The following is a 17,935-nucleotide window of genomic DNA, read 5'->3' on the forward strand; positions in this document are numbered from 1 at the left end:
TGCCCTTGACCGGAATCGAACCTGGGATCCTTTAGTCCGCAGGCCGACGCTCTATCCACTGAGCCAAACCGGTTTCGGCCTAGGTGTGTTTTAAACCGCTGTCATTGGCCCGAGGCCTCCTCAGCTCTTTACCCCATGGATCTCTCTATGGGGCAGCTCACAGTATGGCAGCTGGTGTCTCCAAAACAAGTGATTCAATAAAAAGTGAAAAACAAACAACCAAGATGAAAGCTCAGTACCTTTTAAAGACTGTAGAGAGCATATGGGAAGGCAAATGGGCTTTTCTTTAATTATTGTCAGCTGAATCCAGTGGCTTTGGCAAAACCATGTCCTGGAAACATGCTTTTCCAGAGGCAGGAGTGTTGTCAGCTTGACCTTCAGCCCAGGTGCCAGGGGGTAGGTTTTGTTATTTAAATCCAGCCAAGCTCCAGGAATGAATACAACTTGGGCCCACCTAAGAATGCACATAATCTCCTTTGTCTTGACTTTTAGTAAAACTTCCTGGTTTTTGCTGTATAAAATAAACACACTATGTTGGCTCTGGGTCCCTGTCTCTCCATCAGAGGACAGTGGTCCCACTCGGCCCCAGCTTTTTCCTTCCATCTCTGTGTCTGTCTCTTTCTTTCATTTTCTCAATCCCCAGCAGCCCCTGCTCAGGAACCTGGACCGCTCTCTAGCCGCGCTGGACTCGAAAAAGAGAGAAATATTCACAAAAGACTTGGCCTCTGAAGTCACATACTGTCACTTTCGTTTCATTTTATTTGTTAGAAGCAAGTCACTAAGTCCAGCCCACACTCAAAGGGAAGAAAATTGGGCTTTTCTTTTTTTAAAAAAATATATTTTATTGATTTTTTACAGAGAGAAAGGGAGAGGGATAGAGAATTAGAAACATCGATGAGAGAGAAACATCGACCAGCCGCCTCCTGCACACCTCCTACTGGGGATGTGCCCGCAACCAAGGTACATGCCCTTGACCGGAATCGAACCTGGGACCTTTCAGTCTGCAGGCCGATGCTCTATCCACTGAGCCAAACCAGTTTGGCTGGGCTTCACTTTTGAAGGGGGGAGCACCTGAAAGAATTTATGGACATATTTTTAAAATCACCATAACCTAGGAGTTGGGCATCCCTCCCTCTATTTCTTCTTTCCTTGTTCTTCTTTATTAGCTAAAGAAAAAGGGGGAAATCCACCCTAGCCCCAGATTCCCGGGAAGGACCTTCAGAAGACTAGAAGAATAATTCCAAATAGGCAATAATTGGTGTTATATTTTTATTTTTTTAATCTTTATTGTACAGATTATTATAGTTGTTCCTCTTTTTTCCACCCATAGCTCCCCTCTACCTGGTTCCCACCCACCCCTCTGCCCTTACCACCCCCCCCCCACCAACTGTCCTCATCCATAGGTGTACAATTTTTGTCCAGTCTCTCCATCCCCCCACACCCCTCCCCCTCCCAGAATAGTCAGTCCACTCCCTTTCTATGTCCCTGATTCTATTATATTCTCCATTTTATTCTGTTCATCAGATTATTTATTCACTTGATTTTTAGATTCACTTGTTGATAGATGTGTATTCGTTGTTCATAATTTGTATCTTTACCTTTTTCTTCTTCTTCCTCTTCTTAAAGGATACCTTTCAGCATTTCATATAATACTGGTTTGGTGGTGATGAACTCCTTTAGCTTTTCCTTATCTGTGAAGCTCTTTATCTGACCTTCAATTCTGAATGATAGCTTTGCTGGGTAAAGTAATCTTGGTTGTAGGTTCTTGCTATTCATCACTTTGAATATTTCTTGCCACTCCCTTCTGGCCTGCATAGTTTCTGTTGAGAAATCAGCTGACAGTCATATGGGTACTCCCTTGTAGGTAACTGACTGTTTTTCTCTTGCTGCTTTTAAGATTCTCTCTTTGTCTTTTGCTCTTGGCATTTTAATTATGATGTGTCTTGGTGTGGTCCTCTTTGGATTCCTTTTGTTGGGCTTCCTGGACTTGTAAGTCTATTCCTTTCACCAGGTAGGGGAAGTTTTTTGTCATTATTTCTTCAAATAGGTTTTCAATATCTTGCTCTCTAGCTTCTTCTAGCACCCCCATAATTCGGATGTTGGTATGCTTGAAGCTGTCCCAGAGGCTCCTTACACTATCTTCATATTTTTGGATTATTTTTTTTGCTATTTTGATTGTGTGTTTTTTTCTTCTTTGTATTTCAAATCGTTGACTTGATTCTTGCTATCCTCTAGTCTGTTGTTGGAACTCTGTATAATATTCTTTATTTCAGTCAATGTATGCTTAATTTCTAGTTGGTCCTTTTTCATCTAGTGAGATCCTCGAGGGTCTCACTAGATTTCTTGAGGGTCTCACTAAATTTATCAGCAGTTTCTAGAAAATTCTTGAAAAACCTTGTAAGTGTGGTTTTGAACTCTATATCCAGTAGTTTGCTTTCCTCCATTTCTGTCATTGTGACCTGTTTCTTTGTCTCTGCATTTTTTATGCTTCCCTGTGTTGATAGAGTGGCTTTCTGTGCTAGGTGTCCTATAGGGACCAGTGGCTCAGCCTCCCCAGTTACCTGAGGTGGACACTCTTGGTGCACCCCTTTGTGGGCTTTGTGCACAGTCTTGTTGTAGTTAAGCCTTGATTGTTGTTGGTATCACTGGGAGGAATCGACCTCCAGGCCAATTGGCTGTGAGAATCAGCTGTGTCTGCAGTGGGAGAACTTCTGTGCTGGAGACACCCTTCTGGGGCAAGACGTGCTTCAGTGGGGCTTTGATGCTCACTGAGTCTGCCCCCTGAGTGTGTCCCTTATGAATCTGAGGAGTTGTAATCTGGATGGTCCCACTCTGACCACTGGGTACACTGGCTCTTGGATCTCTAAGGAGGTGCTAATTTAGCTTCTTCCTGAGGCTGCCCAGCAGGAGCTATGGAGAGATCGTCAGATTCCTCTTCTTTGTTTGGGGTTTGGAGGTGCCCAGATGAAGCCCAGCTGTGAAGCAATGCAAGCTGCTGTGGGGCCTTGGGCCTTCTTTTGGAAGTTCTGGGTCTCTCTGACCCAGCTGCAATTTTTTAGGTAATTTTCAGATTGCAAAGGGCCAGGCCTTTCATATGCAAAAGCCTCTGTGCACAGCTTGGGTGGGGCAGGGTCTCAGGGGATCAACAGGGTGGAGCAAGCAGCTATGGCTGCTCCTCAGTCCTACCCTAAGATGCCCGGTGTCTCAGTGTCCCATGGTAATCGCTGCAAGCACCTCTGAGAGAAAGCCGCCCTCGAGTTCCGACCAATGCCAGACAGTCCAGTTTTTCCCCATATGAGTCTGGGTCCCCAGAGACTCGCCCGGAACTGGAGTTCAGAGCAGTCGGGAGCTTGAGACTCCCTCCCGATTGAAAAAGACAACCGTGTCCTCAGTTGCCAGCCCTTTCCACGTGTGCCTCCGTACCTCTGCACCTTACTTCCCGACCTCCTCTGAGTCTCAGTGTGCTTTTATCTTTCCTCCTAGTTGTAGAATTTCCACTCAGCCAGCCTTCCTGTGGTTCTGGATGATGTCCGTTTTGTCTTTTAGTTGTATTTTTGAAGTGGTTGTGCGAGGCAGCAATTTCCGGTGTTTACCTATGCCGCCATCTTGGTTTCTCTCTGGTATTATATATTTAAAGCCCCTAGTAGAGCCCCACATTGTTACCAAATCATAGATATTCCCACAAGGTATTCAGGGGCTGTGTGATGGCAGCCCCTGAAGGTGAGAAATTTCATCTGTGGCCAGACCCTATTGCTGGGATTCAAGGTGCACATCCCTCAAGCAGAATAATAAAAAGAGCGAAAGGATTCTGATTAAGAGGGCTTCCACCATCACAAAAATGCTAATGGTTTGGTATTTGTCACCTTATAATTATTAAGATTTGAATTGGTATTTAATATCTGGGATAAACAGGATAGTTTAAAAAAATTTTTTTTATTGATTTCAGGGAGGAAGGGAGCAGGGAAGAGAGATGGTAACATCAAAGATGAGAGAGAATTATTGACTGGCTGCCTCCTGCATGCCTCATACTGGGGATCAAGCCTTTAACCTGGGCATGTTCCATGACCTTCTGGTTCATAGGTCAATGCTCAACCACTGAGCCATTCCAGCTGGGCAAACAGGATAATTTTTTTAAAAAATTGTATCAGGGTACATGGTTTTAAAAAACAAAGATATGTTTAATGCTAGAAAATTATTCCAAAAAAGCAGGTTGGAAAGAAGCTGTAGAAAAGAAAGTTGCATGGAGCAAGTAAGAGATGGGTTACTCTGCAGGGAACTGCTCCAGTGGAAGCTCAGATCATCTGCAAGATTTGAAGGACTCACTGGATCCTTATCTGCCTCTCCCTACGAAACTCTTGCTGATAAGGATTTTAGAAGGAGGAAAACAGGGAGGTGCCTCAGAACTACTTAGCTCAGAGCCAGCAGAGCTTTTAACTACCTGTCTTTGAACTCCAGGGGAGTTGGTAAGGTGAGGTCTGAAGGTGGCAGAGCTCTTACGGTATTAAAAACATCTGATGAAGATCTGTCCACAGTGAAAGAATTCCTGAGAAAAATATCAGGTCTTCATAGGCCAGTGATGACGAACCTATGACACGCATGTCAGAGGTGACACGCGAACTCATTTTTTTGGTTGATTTTTCTTTGTTAAATGGCATTTAAATATATAAAATAAATATAAAAAATATAAGTCTTTGTTTTACTATGGTTGCAAATATCAAAAAATTTCTATATGTGACACGGCACCAGAGTTAAGTTAGGGTTTTTCAAAATGCTGACACTCTGAGCTCAAAAAGTTTGCCATCACTGTTATAGGCACACACAACCATTGTTCTGTGACTGGCATGAGACACGCATGAGAGAAGAAAAGATGGAGGGAAGCAGGAACACTGTAACTGCCAAGGGAGCTATCCTCTGTTACTGAGCATACCCAGGACTTAGTGCTCCCTAAAACTATGGAACGGATGCCTCAAAGACTAGATTTAAGGCCAACAAAACCAAAGAAGACTTTGCCTGGACCTGAAAGGAAAATGTTTCTGGAACAATACTCTTCAAAGCAGTAAATTGAAAATGCCCATTTTGATGATGTTAAAGAGAGGAGTGTATTCAAAATTATAATTAACACTAGAGGCCCAGTGCACAAAATTTGTGCACTCAGGGAGGGTTCCTCAGCCCAGCCTGCGCCCTCTCGCAGTCCGGGAGCCCTTGGGGGATGTCTGCCTGCCACAGAGGCGGGAGAGGCTCCTGCCACCACCGCTGTGTTCACCAGCTGTGAGCCCGACTCAGGGCTTCTGGCTGAGCAGCGCTCCCCCTGTGGGAGTGCACTGACCACCAGGGGGCAACTCCTGCATTGAGCATCTGCCCCCTGGTGGTCAGTGTATGTCATAGTGACCAGTCATTCTGCTATTGGGTTGATTTGCATATTAGCCTTTTATTATATAGGATTGATTGAGAATTGTGTGTCTTGCAGACTGCTGAGTCTTTACAGGTATTACCTCGTTTCATTCTCATGACAACCCAAACCACTTAACATCATCCCCAATTGCAGATAAGATACCTTAGCTCTCCAAGTAACTTTAACTCCTGTTCAAAGTCCCACCACTGGCAAGTGGTCAAGGTGAGATTTGAATGCCGAGTCTCAAGCTCTATCAACTGGATTCTAAACTCCTATGCTCTGAGGGTTGAATGATTTTGTAGTCAAAAGGCTGACTTGATTGGGAAAAGGAAGAACAAAGAGCACCAGATTCAGAATAGGTAGGATCTAGTGACAGATGTTTTTGTAGCATGTTCACTTGTCTCATATAGATGGGGTTCTTGGGCAAGGCTGTGGAACAGCTGTGGAAACCATGAAACCTCAGGAGTGAGCTGGTGCTGATCATATCAGGTGCCCTCATAAAGCACTTCCCAATAGGGGGCTGATAGAGAATTCCGTGCACTTGCTGTAGAGGCACTAAGGCTGGTTAGGGTGGGAAGCAGGTATTCCAAAAGGAGCCATCGAGCAAGGCCACACAGGAGTGTGTAACCCTAACAAGAGGATAAAGAGGGTGGGTCAACTGATCAGATTTTTGTCCCCAGATGATTCTTAAGCAGAATACAGCTGCTGGTTCCAGGCCACAAAGGTCCAGCCCCATTTCTGAAGGAGTCTGTAATGGGGAAAAGGAGGCTGAAGACAGAGGTGAATAATCTATGAAGATGTCACAAAGTTGCCCAGTGCCCTGATCATGTGTACTACTCCTGCTCTGTGTGGGCATGGCAGCATTGCTCCTCTCAAGTGTATGGGAGTCTGTGACCTTGGGAGGAGGGAAGACCAGAAATACCAGAGCACCCCAGTGAATACATTGTGCATTTCTCCAACTGCAACAATGATGTGTGGATGGGGTGCAGAAGACCTTTGCCTGGGATTGAAGCGTTCTAGAAGACAGACTGTCTCCTGTACATGCTTTGTGCTCAATGGTCTATGTGTTCAGATCTTCCCTTTATCACTTATTATTTCTTTGACCTTGAGAAATTACTTAGCCTCTATGAGTCTAAGTTTTCTCATCTATGTCATAGATATAATGATTCCCACATTATAACATTGTTTTGAGAATAGGTGACAATGTATTGAAAACTTTTAACAGAGTGAATAACATAGAAGGGTCTGATAATGGATTTATTGAAATTTTTATGTATTAGAGAAGAAAATGCTAATTTATGAGCTGGCACAATGTTTCATATTTCATAAGAAGATATCTGAGCCTTCTTTTTAAAGCACAATGCCCTGAGAGGCTCTGGGTAGAAAAGTTGAAATTTTGGGTAGAAAAGGTGAAGAGCATAGCCTGGATGAACTGGAGTTAGAGCATTTTTAAGATGTTTGCTGTGCTTTGGCTGTGCCGTAAACACATTTTATTTCACTTTAACAGCAGAGTCAGCTACCCTCACAGCCACTGGTAGGGCTCCGGGTATGGGTTAGGGACATGCAGGCTTCAGGGCCTGTCTATCATGTGGGAAAGAGTGGTAGAGCGAGATAGAATGCACAAGATATGAGATGCAGTGTGGGATTGGGAATGCTGCCAAATCAAGAAATCAGAAGTAGGAATGAGCAGGAGAAATGGGAGCCTACCAAAAGTCTTTGGAGTAACTACATCACAGCTAGAAGTAGTAAGGGAGTTTGAGCAAATATTCTTCAAATCGTGAAGTACAAGATACCAAAGAAGGTTCAAGGACTTTGAGGACTTATTTTTAAAATATATATATTTTTATTGATTTCAGAGAGGAAGGGAGAGGGAGAGAGAGATAGAATCATCAATGATGAAAATCACTGATGGGCTGCCTCCTGCAAGCCCCCTACTGGGGATCAAGCCCGCAACCTGGGCATGTGCCCTAACCTGGAATCAAACTGTGACCTCCTGGTTCATAGGTTGATGCTAAACCACTGAACCACACCAGCAGGGCACTTTGAGGACTTATAAACAAGTGATACTTGTGTTACAATTATTCTCAGTTGGATTCCAAACTTAATCACGTTGAATTGCTAGTAAAAAATGATGATGGGTCTTGAAGTACTCAGTTTCATCTTTGTTTTCATAAAGGCATTTTTTAAAAAAAATCTTTATAATTGAGATGTGCCTTCTTTTCCTCCCCATTGCCCCCCTCCACCCAGTTCGGCCCCAGGTCTTCGCTACCCTATTGTCTGTGTCCATAGGTAATGCATATATGCACATAAGGTCTTTGTTTAATCTCTTCCCGCCCTCCCACTCCCCCTTCCCTCTCAGAATCATCAGTCGGTTCCATTTCCATGCCTCTGATTCCATTTTATTCACCAGTTCATTCTGTTCAATAGATTTCTTATTCATTTATTTTGATTTTTTAGATTCAATTGTTGATAGATATGTATTTGCTGCCATTTTGTTGCTCATATTTTTATCTTATTTTTCTTCTTCCTCTTCTTAAAAAATGCTCTTCAACATTCTATGTTATAAAGAGCTAATATGTAAATGGTCATCATGCCATCACACTGCGGAAAGAGAAATGGGGACCAGCCAGGCTGCAGCCCAGGAGAGGGACAAGCCACCCACCCTGCAGTCTCTGGCGCCAGCAGCTGCACCTGCGCCTGCGGCCTGGGAGAGGGACAAGCCACCCTCCTGTGGTCCTAGGCGTCAGCGGCTGGGGCTGCAACCTGGGAGAGGAACAAGCTGCCCACCCTGCAGTGCCAGGTGCCTGTGGCTGTGGCCCAGGTGAAGCTGCCTGCCCATAGTCCCCTGTGGCTATGGCCAGCCTGGGTGAAGCAGGCCTGGATTCTGGATGCTTGCAGCTGGCCAGAGGAGGAAAGCCCTGGTCCCAGGTGCCTGTGACCAGCCAGAGGAGGGAATCCTGGGTCCTGTGTGCAGGGTGAAGCAGAGGCAGTTAAGGGCAATCAGGCCAGCATGGAGGAGTTAGGGGCAATTAAGTCGGTAGGGGAGTGCCGGAAGCCGGTCCATCCTTGCTGCTTGACACAGTCGCTGCAGGGAAGAAACATCTGCACAGCATATGTTTCAAGGAACCTGGCGTATATGGCATACTGTTCTTAATATATTTGCTCCCCTTCTTAGCCTTATGTGTTTTAACCAAGGTCACCTCTCTGAGAAAGGTTGTTTCCCAGGTGGGGATTTTTCCCTGGAGTTAGGGAGGGAATGAAACCCCTTAACTGTGCCAGGCGGGTAATCAATCACTTTAACTACGAACAATCATGCTTAAGCTACATAATCTTCACTTAGGATAATCTCCTTCAGTTACTTCCTTGTAGCTTAGCAGAACAATAGGGTAACCTTGGAATGGAGATAAGAAACGCCCTAACCTTTGGAATAGGATTAAAATCAACTGGTATAAGTCCACTGAGTGCGCCAGGCAGCCAGTGCTTTTCCGAGTCGCTCTTCCAAGCTCCGTGTGGTGGTCAGCATGGCCCGTGGAAATCAACGAGAACTTGCCCGCCAGAAAAACATGAAGAAATCCCAGGAAATTAGCAAGGGAAAAAGAAAAGATGATGGCTTGACTGCCTCTCAGAGAAAACAGAGAGACTCTGAGATCATGCGACAAAAGCAGAAAGCAGCTAATGAGAAGAAGTCTATGCAGACAAGAGAAAAATGATGACTGACAATTTGGAAAACCTGGGTACTACTGCCAATTAGGTGTATTATAAGCTCTATGATCAAGATTTTGTAGAGTGAACAGTCATTACATGTTACAACATATCTTTATAAAAACTATTTTAAACTTTAAAAAATAAAATAAAATAAACTGGTATAAATACAGATGTAACAAGACAATAAACATGGAACCTGGCTGGAGAACCTCGCTATGATGATCATCTGAATGCTGTCTCCGTGTCATTTCTTCGCCGACTCCGTCCACACCTTTGGGAACCCCTGGTGTGGCTGTGGCCCAGGTGAAGCTGCCTGCCCATAGTCCCCCGTGGCTATGGCCAGCCTGGGTGAAGCAGGCCTGGGTTCTGGGTGCTTGCAGCTGGCCAGAAGGAGGAAAGCCCTGGTCCCAGGTGCCTGTGACCAGCCAGAGGAGAGAATCCTGGGTCCTGTGTGCAGGGTGAAGCAGAGGCAGTTAAGGGCGATCAGGCCAGCATGGAGCAGTTAGGGGCAATTAAGTCGGATGGACCCCAGCAGGGGATCAGTTAAGGGCAATCAGGCAGGCAGACAGAGGTGGTTAGGGGTGACCAGGCAGGCAGGCACAGGGGTTAGAGGTGATCAGGCAGACAGGCAGGTGAGCAGTTAGGAGCCAGCAATCCTGGATTGTGAGAGGCAGTTGGACATCCCCCAAGGGGTCCTGAATTGGAAAGGGTGCAGGTTGGGCTGAGGGACCCCTGCCCTTTGCATGAATTTCATGCACCAGACCTCTAGTTTCATATAATACTGGTTTGGTGGTGATGAACTTCTTTAGCTTTTTCTTGTCTGTGAAGCTCTTTATCTGACCTTCAATTCTAAATGATGGCTTCACTGGGTAGAGTAATCTTGGTTGTAGGTTCTTTCTATTCATCACTTTGAATATTTTTTGCTATTCCTTTCTGGCCTGCATAGTTTCTGTTGAGAAATAAGCTGACAGTCATATGGGTACTCCCTTGTAGGTAACTGTTTTTCTCTTGCTGCTTTTAGCCCTTAGCACTTAAATTATGATGTGTCTTGGTGTGGCCCTCTTTGGGGGTTCCTCTTGTTTTGGACTCTCTGTGCTTCCTAGGACTGTTTCTTTCACCAGGTAGGGGAAGTTTTCTGTAATTATTTCTTCAAATAGGTTTTCACAGAAGCAGCTCTATTAACTATTCAGACTATACTCTGACTTGATATAGTATCCACATCCCAGACACATGCAGGCCAGGTCACTGGGAGGAAGGGTATGTGTATGTGTGTGGGGGGAGGCTGAGAGGACTTGAGGTCACCTGAGGACAGCAGGGAGGGGAGGCTGGCCGCCTCTCTCCAGACCTGTTCCTGCAGCAGCTAAGCATCCATGGTCCACAGTCCACTCCTCCTGATGCTGAGATTTGCCCCTCCCATCTCCCCCTCACTGGCCATCCTCCACTTTCAGACATGCCTTGTGTCTCCCGCATTCACTCCAAGACCCAGTGGTGGAGGGACATGCAAGCTCTGTTCCAGCTGGTGTGGGGCTAACTTGACTGCCACCTCCCACATGACACAGACCAAGAAATAAATAAATAAATTACACCCAGACCCTGGCAGTCAGAGAGGTCTGGGGGCTCCCTTCCACCCCAAACATGGCCCCCCAGCCTGAGCAAGAAGGGTTGGACCTGCACACTGGGACTGGGACCAGGCCCACCAACCAACTCTCGGCTTGGCCTGGGGACCTGTATGCAGTGTTGTGGGCATACGGAGGGGGGCAGCCAGGGAGGGGGCGGGGGTGTCCCTGAGGCCCACACCACAGCAGCAGGTCAGATCTGCCTGAGCACAGAGTCCCCCCTAGGTCTGCACGGACACACAATATCTTGCTCTCTCTCTTCTTCTGGCACCCCCATAATGTGAATGTTGGTACACTTGAAGTTGTCCCAGAGGCTCCTTACACTATCTACATATTTTTGGATTCTTTTTTCTTCTTGCTCTTCTGGTTGGGTGTTTTTTGCTTCCTCATATTTCAAATCGTTGATTTGATTCTCAGAGTTCTCTACTCTACTGTTGAATCCCTGTATATTATTCTTTATTTCAGTCAGTGTATGCTTAATTTCTGACTGGTCCTTTTTCATTTTTTGGAGGTTTCTAGAAGATTTGTGAGTAACCTTATAACTGTGGTTTTGAACTCTATATCCAGTAGTTTGCTTTCTTCCATTTCTTTCATTTGTGACATGTTTCTTTGTCTCCACATTTTGGCTGCTTCCCTGTATTTGTTTCTATGTGTTGGGTAGAGATGCTATGTCTCCTTGAGTTGGTAGAGTGGTCTTGTGTAGTAGGTGTTCTATAGGGCCCAGTGGTTCAGCCTCCCCAGTCACCTGAGCTGGGAGCTCTAGGTGCACCCCTTTGTGAGATGTGAGCACAGTGTTGTTATAGTTGAGATTTGATTGCTGTTGGTGTCACTGGGAGGAATTGACCTCCAGGCCAATTGGCTGTGAGGACCAGCTGCAACTACAGTGGGAGAGCTGCTGACACCCCTATGTAGCAGGTCTTGCTTCATTGGGGCTTTGGAGCTCACTAAGTCTGCCCCTTGAGTGTGTTGCTTATGGATGTGTAGAGTTGTAATCTGGTTTAGTCTGACACTGACCACTGGGTACACTGGCTCTTGGATCTCCATGTTGGTACAAAGTCAGCCACTGCCTGGGGCCACCCAGCAGGAGCTACAGAGAGATCTTCATATTCCTCCTCTTTGTATTGGGTTTGGAAGTGCCAGATGAGTCCCAGTTATGAAGCAAGGCAGGCTGGTGCTGGTGCCAGGTCTTGGGCCTTTTATTGATAGGTTTGGGGTTCCATGACCCAGCTGTACCCTGTTTGAGAGATTTTAGCCTAAGCCAGGACAGGCCATTTATATGCAAAAGCTGCTGCACTCAGTTTGTGTAGAGAGCACCTGGGAAGGCTTGTGAGCATTTCTTTAATTATTGTCAGCTGAATCCAGTGGCATTGGCAGAGCCACGTCCTGGGAACACACCTTGCAGAGGCAGGAGTGTTGTCAGCTTGACCTTCAGCCCAGGTACCAGAGGGTGGGTTTCGTTATCTAAATCCAGCCAAGCACCAGGAATGAATACAACTCGGGCCCCCCCAAGAATGCACATAATCTCCTTTGTCTTGACCTTTAGTAAAACTTTCTGGTTTTTGCTGTATAAAATAAACACACTGTTTTGGCTCTGGGTCCCTGTCTCTCCATCAGAGGACAATGGTCCCACCTGGCCCCAGCTTTTTCCTGCCATCTCTGTGTCTGTCTCTTTCTTTCATTTTCTCAATCCCCAGCAGCCCCTACTCAGGAACCTGGACCGCTCTCTAGCCATGTTGGACTTGGAAAAGAGAGAAATATTTACAAGTTTGGGTGGGGTTATAAATTGGATGAGGTGGGGTCTTAGGGAATCACCAGGGTGGAGCAAACAGAAATGGCTGCCAGTCAGCCCTGTGACTGGGGACATCCCTGCATATGAACAATGATCCCTGAGCATCTCCACCTGGGAGAAAGCTGCCCCTGAGTTTTTGCCCCGATGCTAGAGGATCAATTCTCCAGAGCCTCGCCCTGGTGCTGGAGCTCAGAGGAAGCAGTACCTTCCTTGTAAGTTCAGTTTGTGGTGTTGGCCTTTTAAGAGAAACAGCTGGGTCTCCAGCAGCCTCTGCATCACTGAGCCCCAACCCCACTGTTTTTTTACAGCCCGTAGTTCTTACTGCCCGAAGGGACTTCTTTTCCCAGTCTGGTGTGGGGCTGGGGCCCCTTGCTCCTCCAGGTGGCCTCTGCTGAGACAATCTCCCTTCTGATTAAAAAAGTAGTACATGTGGTGCCAGACCAACTCGTTCCTTGCCTTCGCACCTCCTACCAATCCCAGTGTGCTTTCTTCTTTACTTCTGTAATTATAGGACTTTCATTCAGCCACCTTTCCAGTGGTTCTGGATGATAGTTGTTCTGTATTTTAGTTGTAATTTTGATGTGGTTGTGGGAGGTGGCAAGTACAGGCATTTACCTATGCCGCCATCTTGAAATCTTCCTGGCATTTGTGTTTTGCTGATGGAGGATACAGAGCAGGCTGAATAGCAGTTCAAATCCTCATCGCTAGAACTGGTGAGTAGGTTACGTGGTAAAAGGAGCTTTGCAGCTGCAATTAAGTTAAGTGTCTTGAGATGAGATCACCCGGATTATTCAGGTGGCACCAATATAACCAATAATAGTCCTTATCAGAGGAAGGCAGTTGTGTCAGAATTAGCAAGAGAAGCTGTAAGAATAGAAGCAGAGGTCAGAAGAGAGAAGATGCTGAACTGCTGTCTTTGAAGACAGAGGAAGCGACCACAGGCCAAGGTAAGCAGGCAGCCTCCAGAACCTGGAAAAGGCAAGGAAACAATTCTCCCCTAGAGCCTCCAGAAGGAACAAGGCCTGCAGAAGCCATGATCTATCCCAGTGAAACTAATTTTGGACTTCTGACCTCAAGAACTTTAAGGTAATTCAAGCTGTTTCAAGCCACCATATCTGAAGTAATTTGTTTCAGCAGTAATGGAAACTAACACATAGGGTGAGTTTTGAGTATTTGGGCAAGAGTGGGAAGGCAGAGTGACAGTGTGGTGTCTGTCCTCTGCCAGGCACTATGGGTTGGCATCTGGTCCTGTGAAAAGAAGAGGGTAGATGGCGGGGGAAAAAGAGTTTGAGGGATGAGGGCAGAGGCAGCAATGCTTAGGGCTCTGGATGAGAGAGTATGACACACAGCAGGAAACAGGAGAGCTAGTGCTGCTCTTAGGCTAAGAGGTTGCTGCTGGATTTGTTAGTAGTCATTCTGGGCAGAGCAGAGGGAAGCTTCAGAGTTGATGATGGGGTTAGGGGTTGGAGGAGACAGGGCCAGGAGAACCAGCAGTGTCACTGGTGGGATAGGACTTGTTTGTAGAAATATTACACATCCCGAAATGGAAAGGTTTGAGGGACACTGATGGAGGGATAAGTTGTTACATGTGCAGGGAAAGCCAGACCATTTGAATTATTACCGTTTCTGTTCCTTCATGTATAAGGCCTGGAGAAACTTGGGTAACAGCAGTTTTAAGAATCTTGATCCATATAGTCAAACTTCTTTCTAGGATTTAATTACACTGCTTCCAGGGATGGATGCAAGGCAACACAGAGGTCTTTTAAAGGTGAAATGTATTGAGAGTACAAATTTAAAGGATGTTAGTATATTCTGATCACTAGATGGCCCCATTTCTATGGGCTGGAGAATTTGTTTAATGACACCATAGGGATTGAAACACATCAAAATGTTTGTTTGTTTTTAGTTCCATAACCTCAGTACTTGTGTGCTCTGGGTATAATTAAAAAAAAAATTTGGTTTATAAATTTATATTCATACAGGAGCTTTTTTCCCCCCACTCCTGTTTATGTACAAGTGTTTGGTCACCTGCACCATGAACAGGGTCTTCTTATCTATGCAGTCAAATGGTTCTGTGTTCCCTAGTAGGTTTGAGATGTGGAGGAGAAAAGGAGAATACCATTGAAATTCTCCTTTTTCAAAGATCTAATTTCTTTTTCCTTTTGCTAATGAGGGGATGACAGACAGAATATGCAAGAACTTAACTCTGTTTTCCACTTTATACATTACTGGCCACAATATATAGGGTCAAAAAATGTATGTGCATACTTTGAATAAAGGCAGTGTTTATTTTATTTTTTTATTGATTTTTTACAGAGAGGAAGGGAGAGGGATAGAGAGTTAGAAACATCGATCAGCTGCCTCTTGCACGCCCCCTACTGGGGATGTGCCCGCAACCAAGGTACATGCCCTTGACTGGAATCAAACCCGGGACCCTTGAGTCTGCAGGCCAATGCTCTATCCACTGAGCCACACTGGTCAGGGCAAAAGGCAGTGTTTATTAAAATACATTTCATTTCAAAATTGGAGCTATCAGCTGTTAAAGTGTGTATACATTTTTTGAGGATACCCTGTATTCATATAGCTATTTACCTTGTCATCCAAGAAACATTTATTGAAGGCCTATTCTGAGCAGAATAAATTTCCTAAGCATTGTGGTGGGTGATATAAATTAAAAAACAAAACAAAAACACCCCCTTCCCCCCATAAAACCCACACAGCTCCAATTGGAAAGAACCTTAACATTTAATGGAGAAGAACAGATATTTAAATTATTGACTATGACATGTGGGGAATAAAATGTGCAATGTAAACTTTCTTCAATCTTTATGCATTCAGTCTTTTTATGAATTTATTTTCACATGTGATACGTTGACACTTCCTTTCACTAAAGTAGTGAAAAGAATAATAGTATTATACTAGAAAAATGTGCTTGAGTTCTAACAACTGACACAAAATTAAATCTTGAAACACAGCCATTTCAAACTCACCATCCATATCTTTAAACATAAAGAGAAATGACAAATATCTATAAAATTGATCTGAAATACATTAGAAAGTTCAGAAAACAGAGGAAATGGAGAATTTTATAGTACCCAAATAAGTGGAAATAAATAAATAAAGGCTATTGTAGTGCGATACTATTTTGAAAATACTGGTAATGTTTGAAAAATACTGACATATTCTCCCTATTACTTGATTGACCTTACCATGGGTTTGGCAAAAGATTTTCCCCCTAAGTTCAGGTGCTGATATTTGAGATAACAGTCTACTGTTCATTGTTAATTTCATTATTATCAGTGATGATTTTTGCTTAAACTTTAGCAGCCACTAAATAACCCCCACACACCACCTCTACTCATATATTTATGTCTGCGTTCCTAAAGATTATTTCAAACCAGATACTTTATCAGGCTATTTCATGATGTTGACTGTTCTGGAACAAATTTCCCTGAAAGTATTTATCTTCTAATATTTCAGGAAAGTTTTCTTGAATATAGCTTCGAATATATATTGTTATTTTATTGGTTTTATTTTAGATAGAAATTTCAAGGATGTATATGTTGCCTGTCTCTGACTATCAATCCATTTCTATTATTTTTTCTCATCATTTTAACTCTTTTTAAAAAATATATTTTTATTGATTTCAGAGAGGAAGGAGGAGAGAGAAAGAGATAGAAACATCACTGATGAGAGAGAATCAGTGGTTGGCTGCCTCCTGTATGCCCCTATTGGGGATTGAGCCCAGAAGCCAGGCATGTGCCCTGGCTGGGATCAAACATTGACCTCCTGGTTCATAGGTCGACCCTCAACCACTGAGCCATGTCAGCCGGGCTCATCATTTTAACTCTTCATTTTCATTTCATTTTGTAAGCTCACCTTATTTTGTTATCTTCTATGTTCCTCACTGTGTTTTCAGCAGTATCTGTATTTCTCTGCGCTTCTTCCAAATCACTTTTGTTCTGTGATGATTTTCTGTTTCTCTTTTCTGATTTCTCATAAAATATCTGTTAAGCTTCTAGATCTCTGTTCCTTATTCTTGTTTCTTAGAGGCAATTACGTATTTAATACTTTCATCTACATTAAGTATTAGGAGATAATTTTTATTTTCTCCTTGGTGACATTCTACTCAGCGTCCCTAACTTGTCAGTTGAGTTTCCTGTTCTTTTCTTCTTCTCTTCTCCTTCCTCTTTTTCTCCTGCTCGTATCTTTGCATGGATGCTGAACAGATTTGCTTCTCATCGATGAGACAGGTCATTTCCTCTAGCTATTTGCTACAATTTGGGAAGCAAGAGAGGACCCAGGCTTTGTGGCAGAATAGCTGGATAAGCAATTTGTTTGTTTGTGTGCTTAACAAGGTTACCTCTCTCTTCCACTGCGTCAGGTACAGGCTGCTTCCTCATAAAGCACCCCTGTGTGTGAGTCCTCTCCTGGCTTTGCCTACACCAATATGTGGAACCAAACTGAATTCCTGCTGATAACGCATGTTCCTTTTTCCTACTGTTGCAGATCAGGGATATCGGATTTGTACCTTAGGGTATGTACCTCTGTTTCAGGAAATGTACTTTTATTATGGATCTTTAGAGCTATCCAGCTTTTTTGGGTGAGCATTTGCCTACTTGATCCCCATTGCTTTTGAAAGCCCTTTCACCTATTTTGTGGTTTGGCATTTAACTGTCTTCTCATTTTTCCAAAACAAAAAACAAAAAACTTTAGTGTTTCTGAGTCCCTTTTGCTTCATTGCTTTTGGATGACTTCCAGGGAGAGAAGGCAGAAATGCCAACTCTATGCCATTATTTTGAAACAAGATATTTCTATCTTAAATTCAAACATTTCTTATCCTTGTTTTCTTTTTCCTCTCCCCTCCTCACTTTATATTCTTCTTTGTAATTTATCTGTGCTCACAATTTCTTCTGAATAAATTACTGTTAAGTTTTCATCATTATCCCTTGTTCTTCTCTGATTATTTTTCCACTGCCTATTGTCAGCTTCACATGGATATTACTAAGAAGCTTCCAATATTATTGTCCCGCTCTATACTTTTTATATTCCTGATATTGGTCAATGGCACCACAACTCTCTCATGTGTCTAGCTAAAAATCCTAGAATCATATTTGTGCCTCTTTTTGTCCATTCGATATTCAAGATATCTCCTGCCTCAGCTTCCCCATTTTATTTCCACTGATATCACTCTAGCCTGGACTGGATGGATACTGTAGACTTTTATTCTTGGTTATCTTATTCAAAGCCAGTTCAGCCATATACTGAGCCAGAATTAACTTATTTAAGTACATCTGATTATGCTATTTCTTTCCTCAAAATCCTCCATGGTTCACCAGCAAAAACAGAATTATCTCTTTAACCTTCCATAGATTGACATCTGAACTCCCGACCAACATAAAATTATTTGTTGTTTTATAAAAATACTCTTCA

At 43.9% G+C, this 17,935-nt stretch overlaps 1 protein-coding gene across 1 annotated transcript; it reads left to right on the forward strand.

Annotated features, from left to right (window-relative positions):
- Positions 1-8,876: 8,876 nt before the first annotated feature.
- LOC102420772 (small EDRK-rich factor 1) lies at positions 8,877-9,238 on the forward strand. Its single transcript, XM_023755538.1, has one exon. The coding sequence runs from the start codon at positions 8,914-8,916 to the stop codon at positions 9,100-9,102; it is 189 nt and encodes a 62-aa protein (XP_023611306.1). The 5' UTR covers positions 8,877-8,913; the 3' UTR covers positions 9,103-9,238.
- The last annotated feature ends 8,697 nt before the right edge of the window (positions 9,239-17,935 follow it).

This window comes from Myotis lucifugus, unplaced genomic scaffold, assembly GCF_000147115.1.
Source record: "Myotis lucifugus unplaced genomic scaffold, Myoluc2.0 scaffold_78, whole genome shotgun sequence".
NCBI lineage: Eukaryota > Metazoa > Chordata > Mammalia > Chiroptera > Vespertilionidae > Myotis > Myotis lucifugus.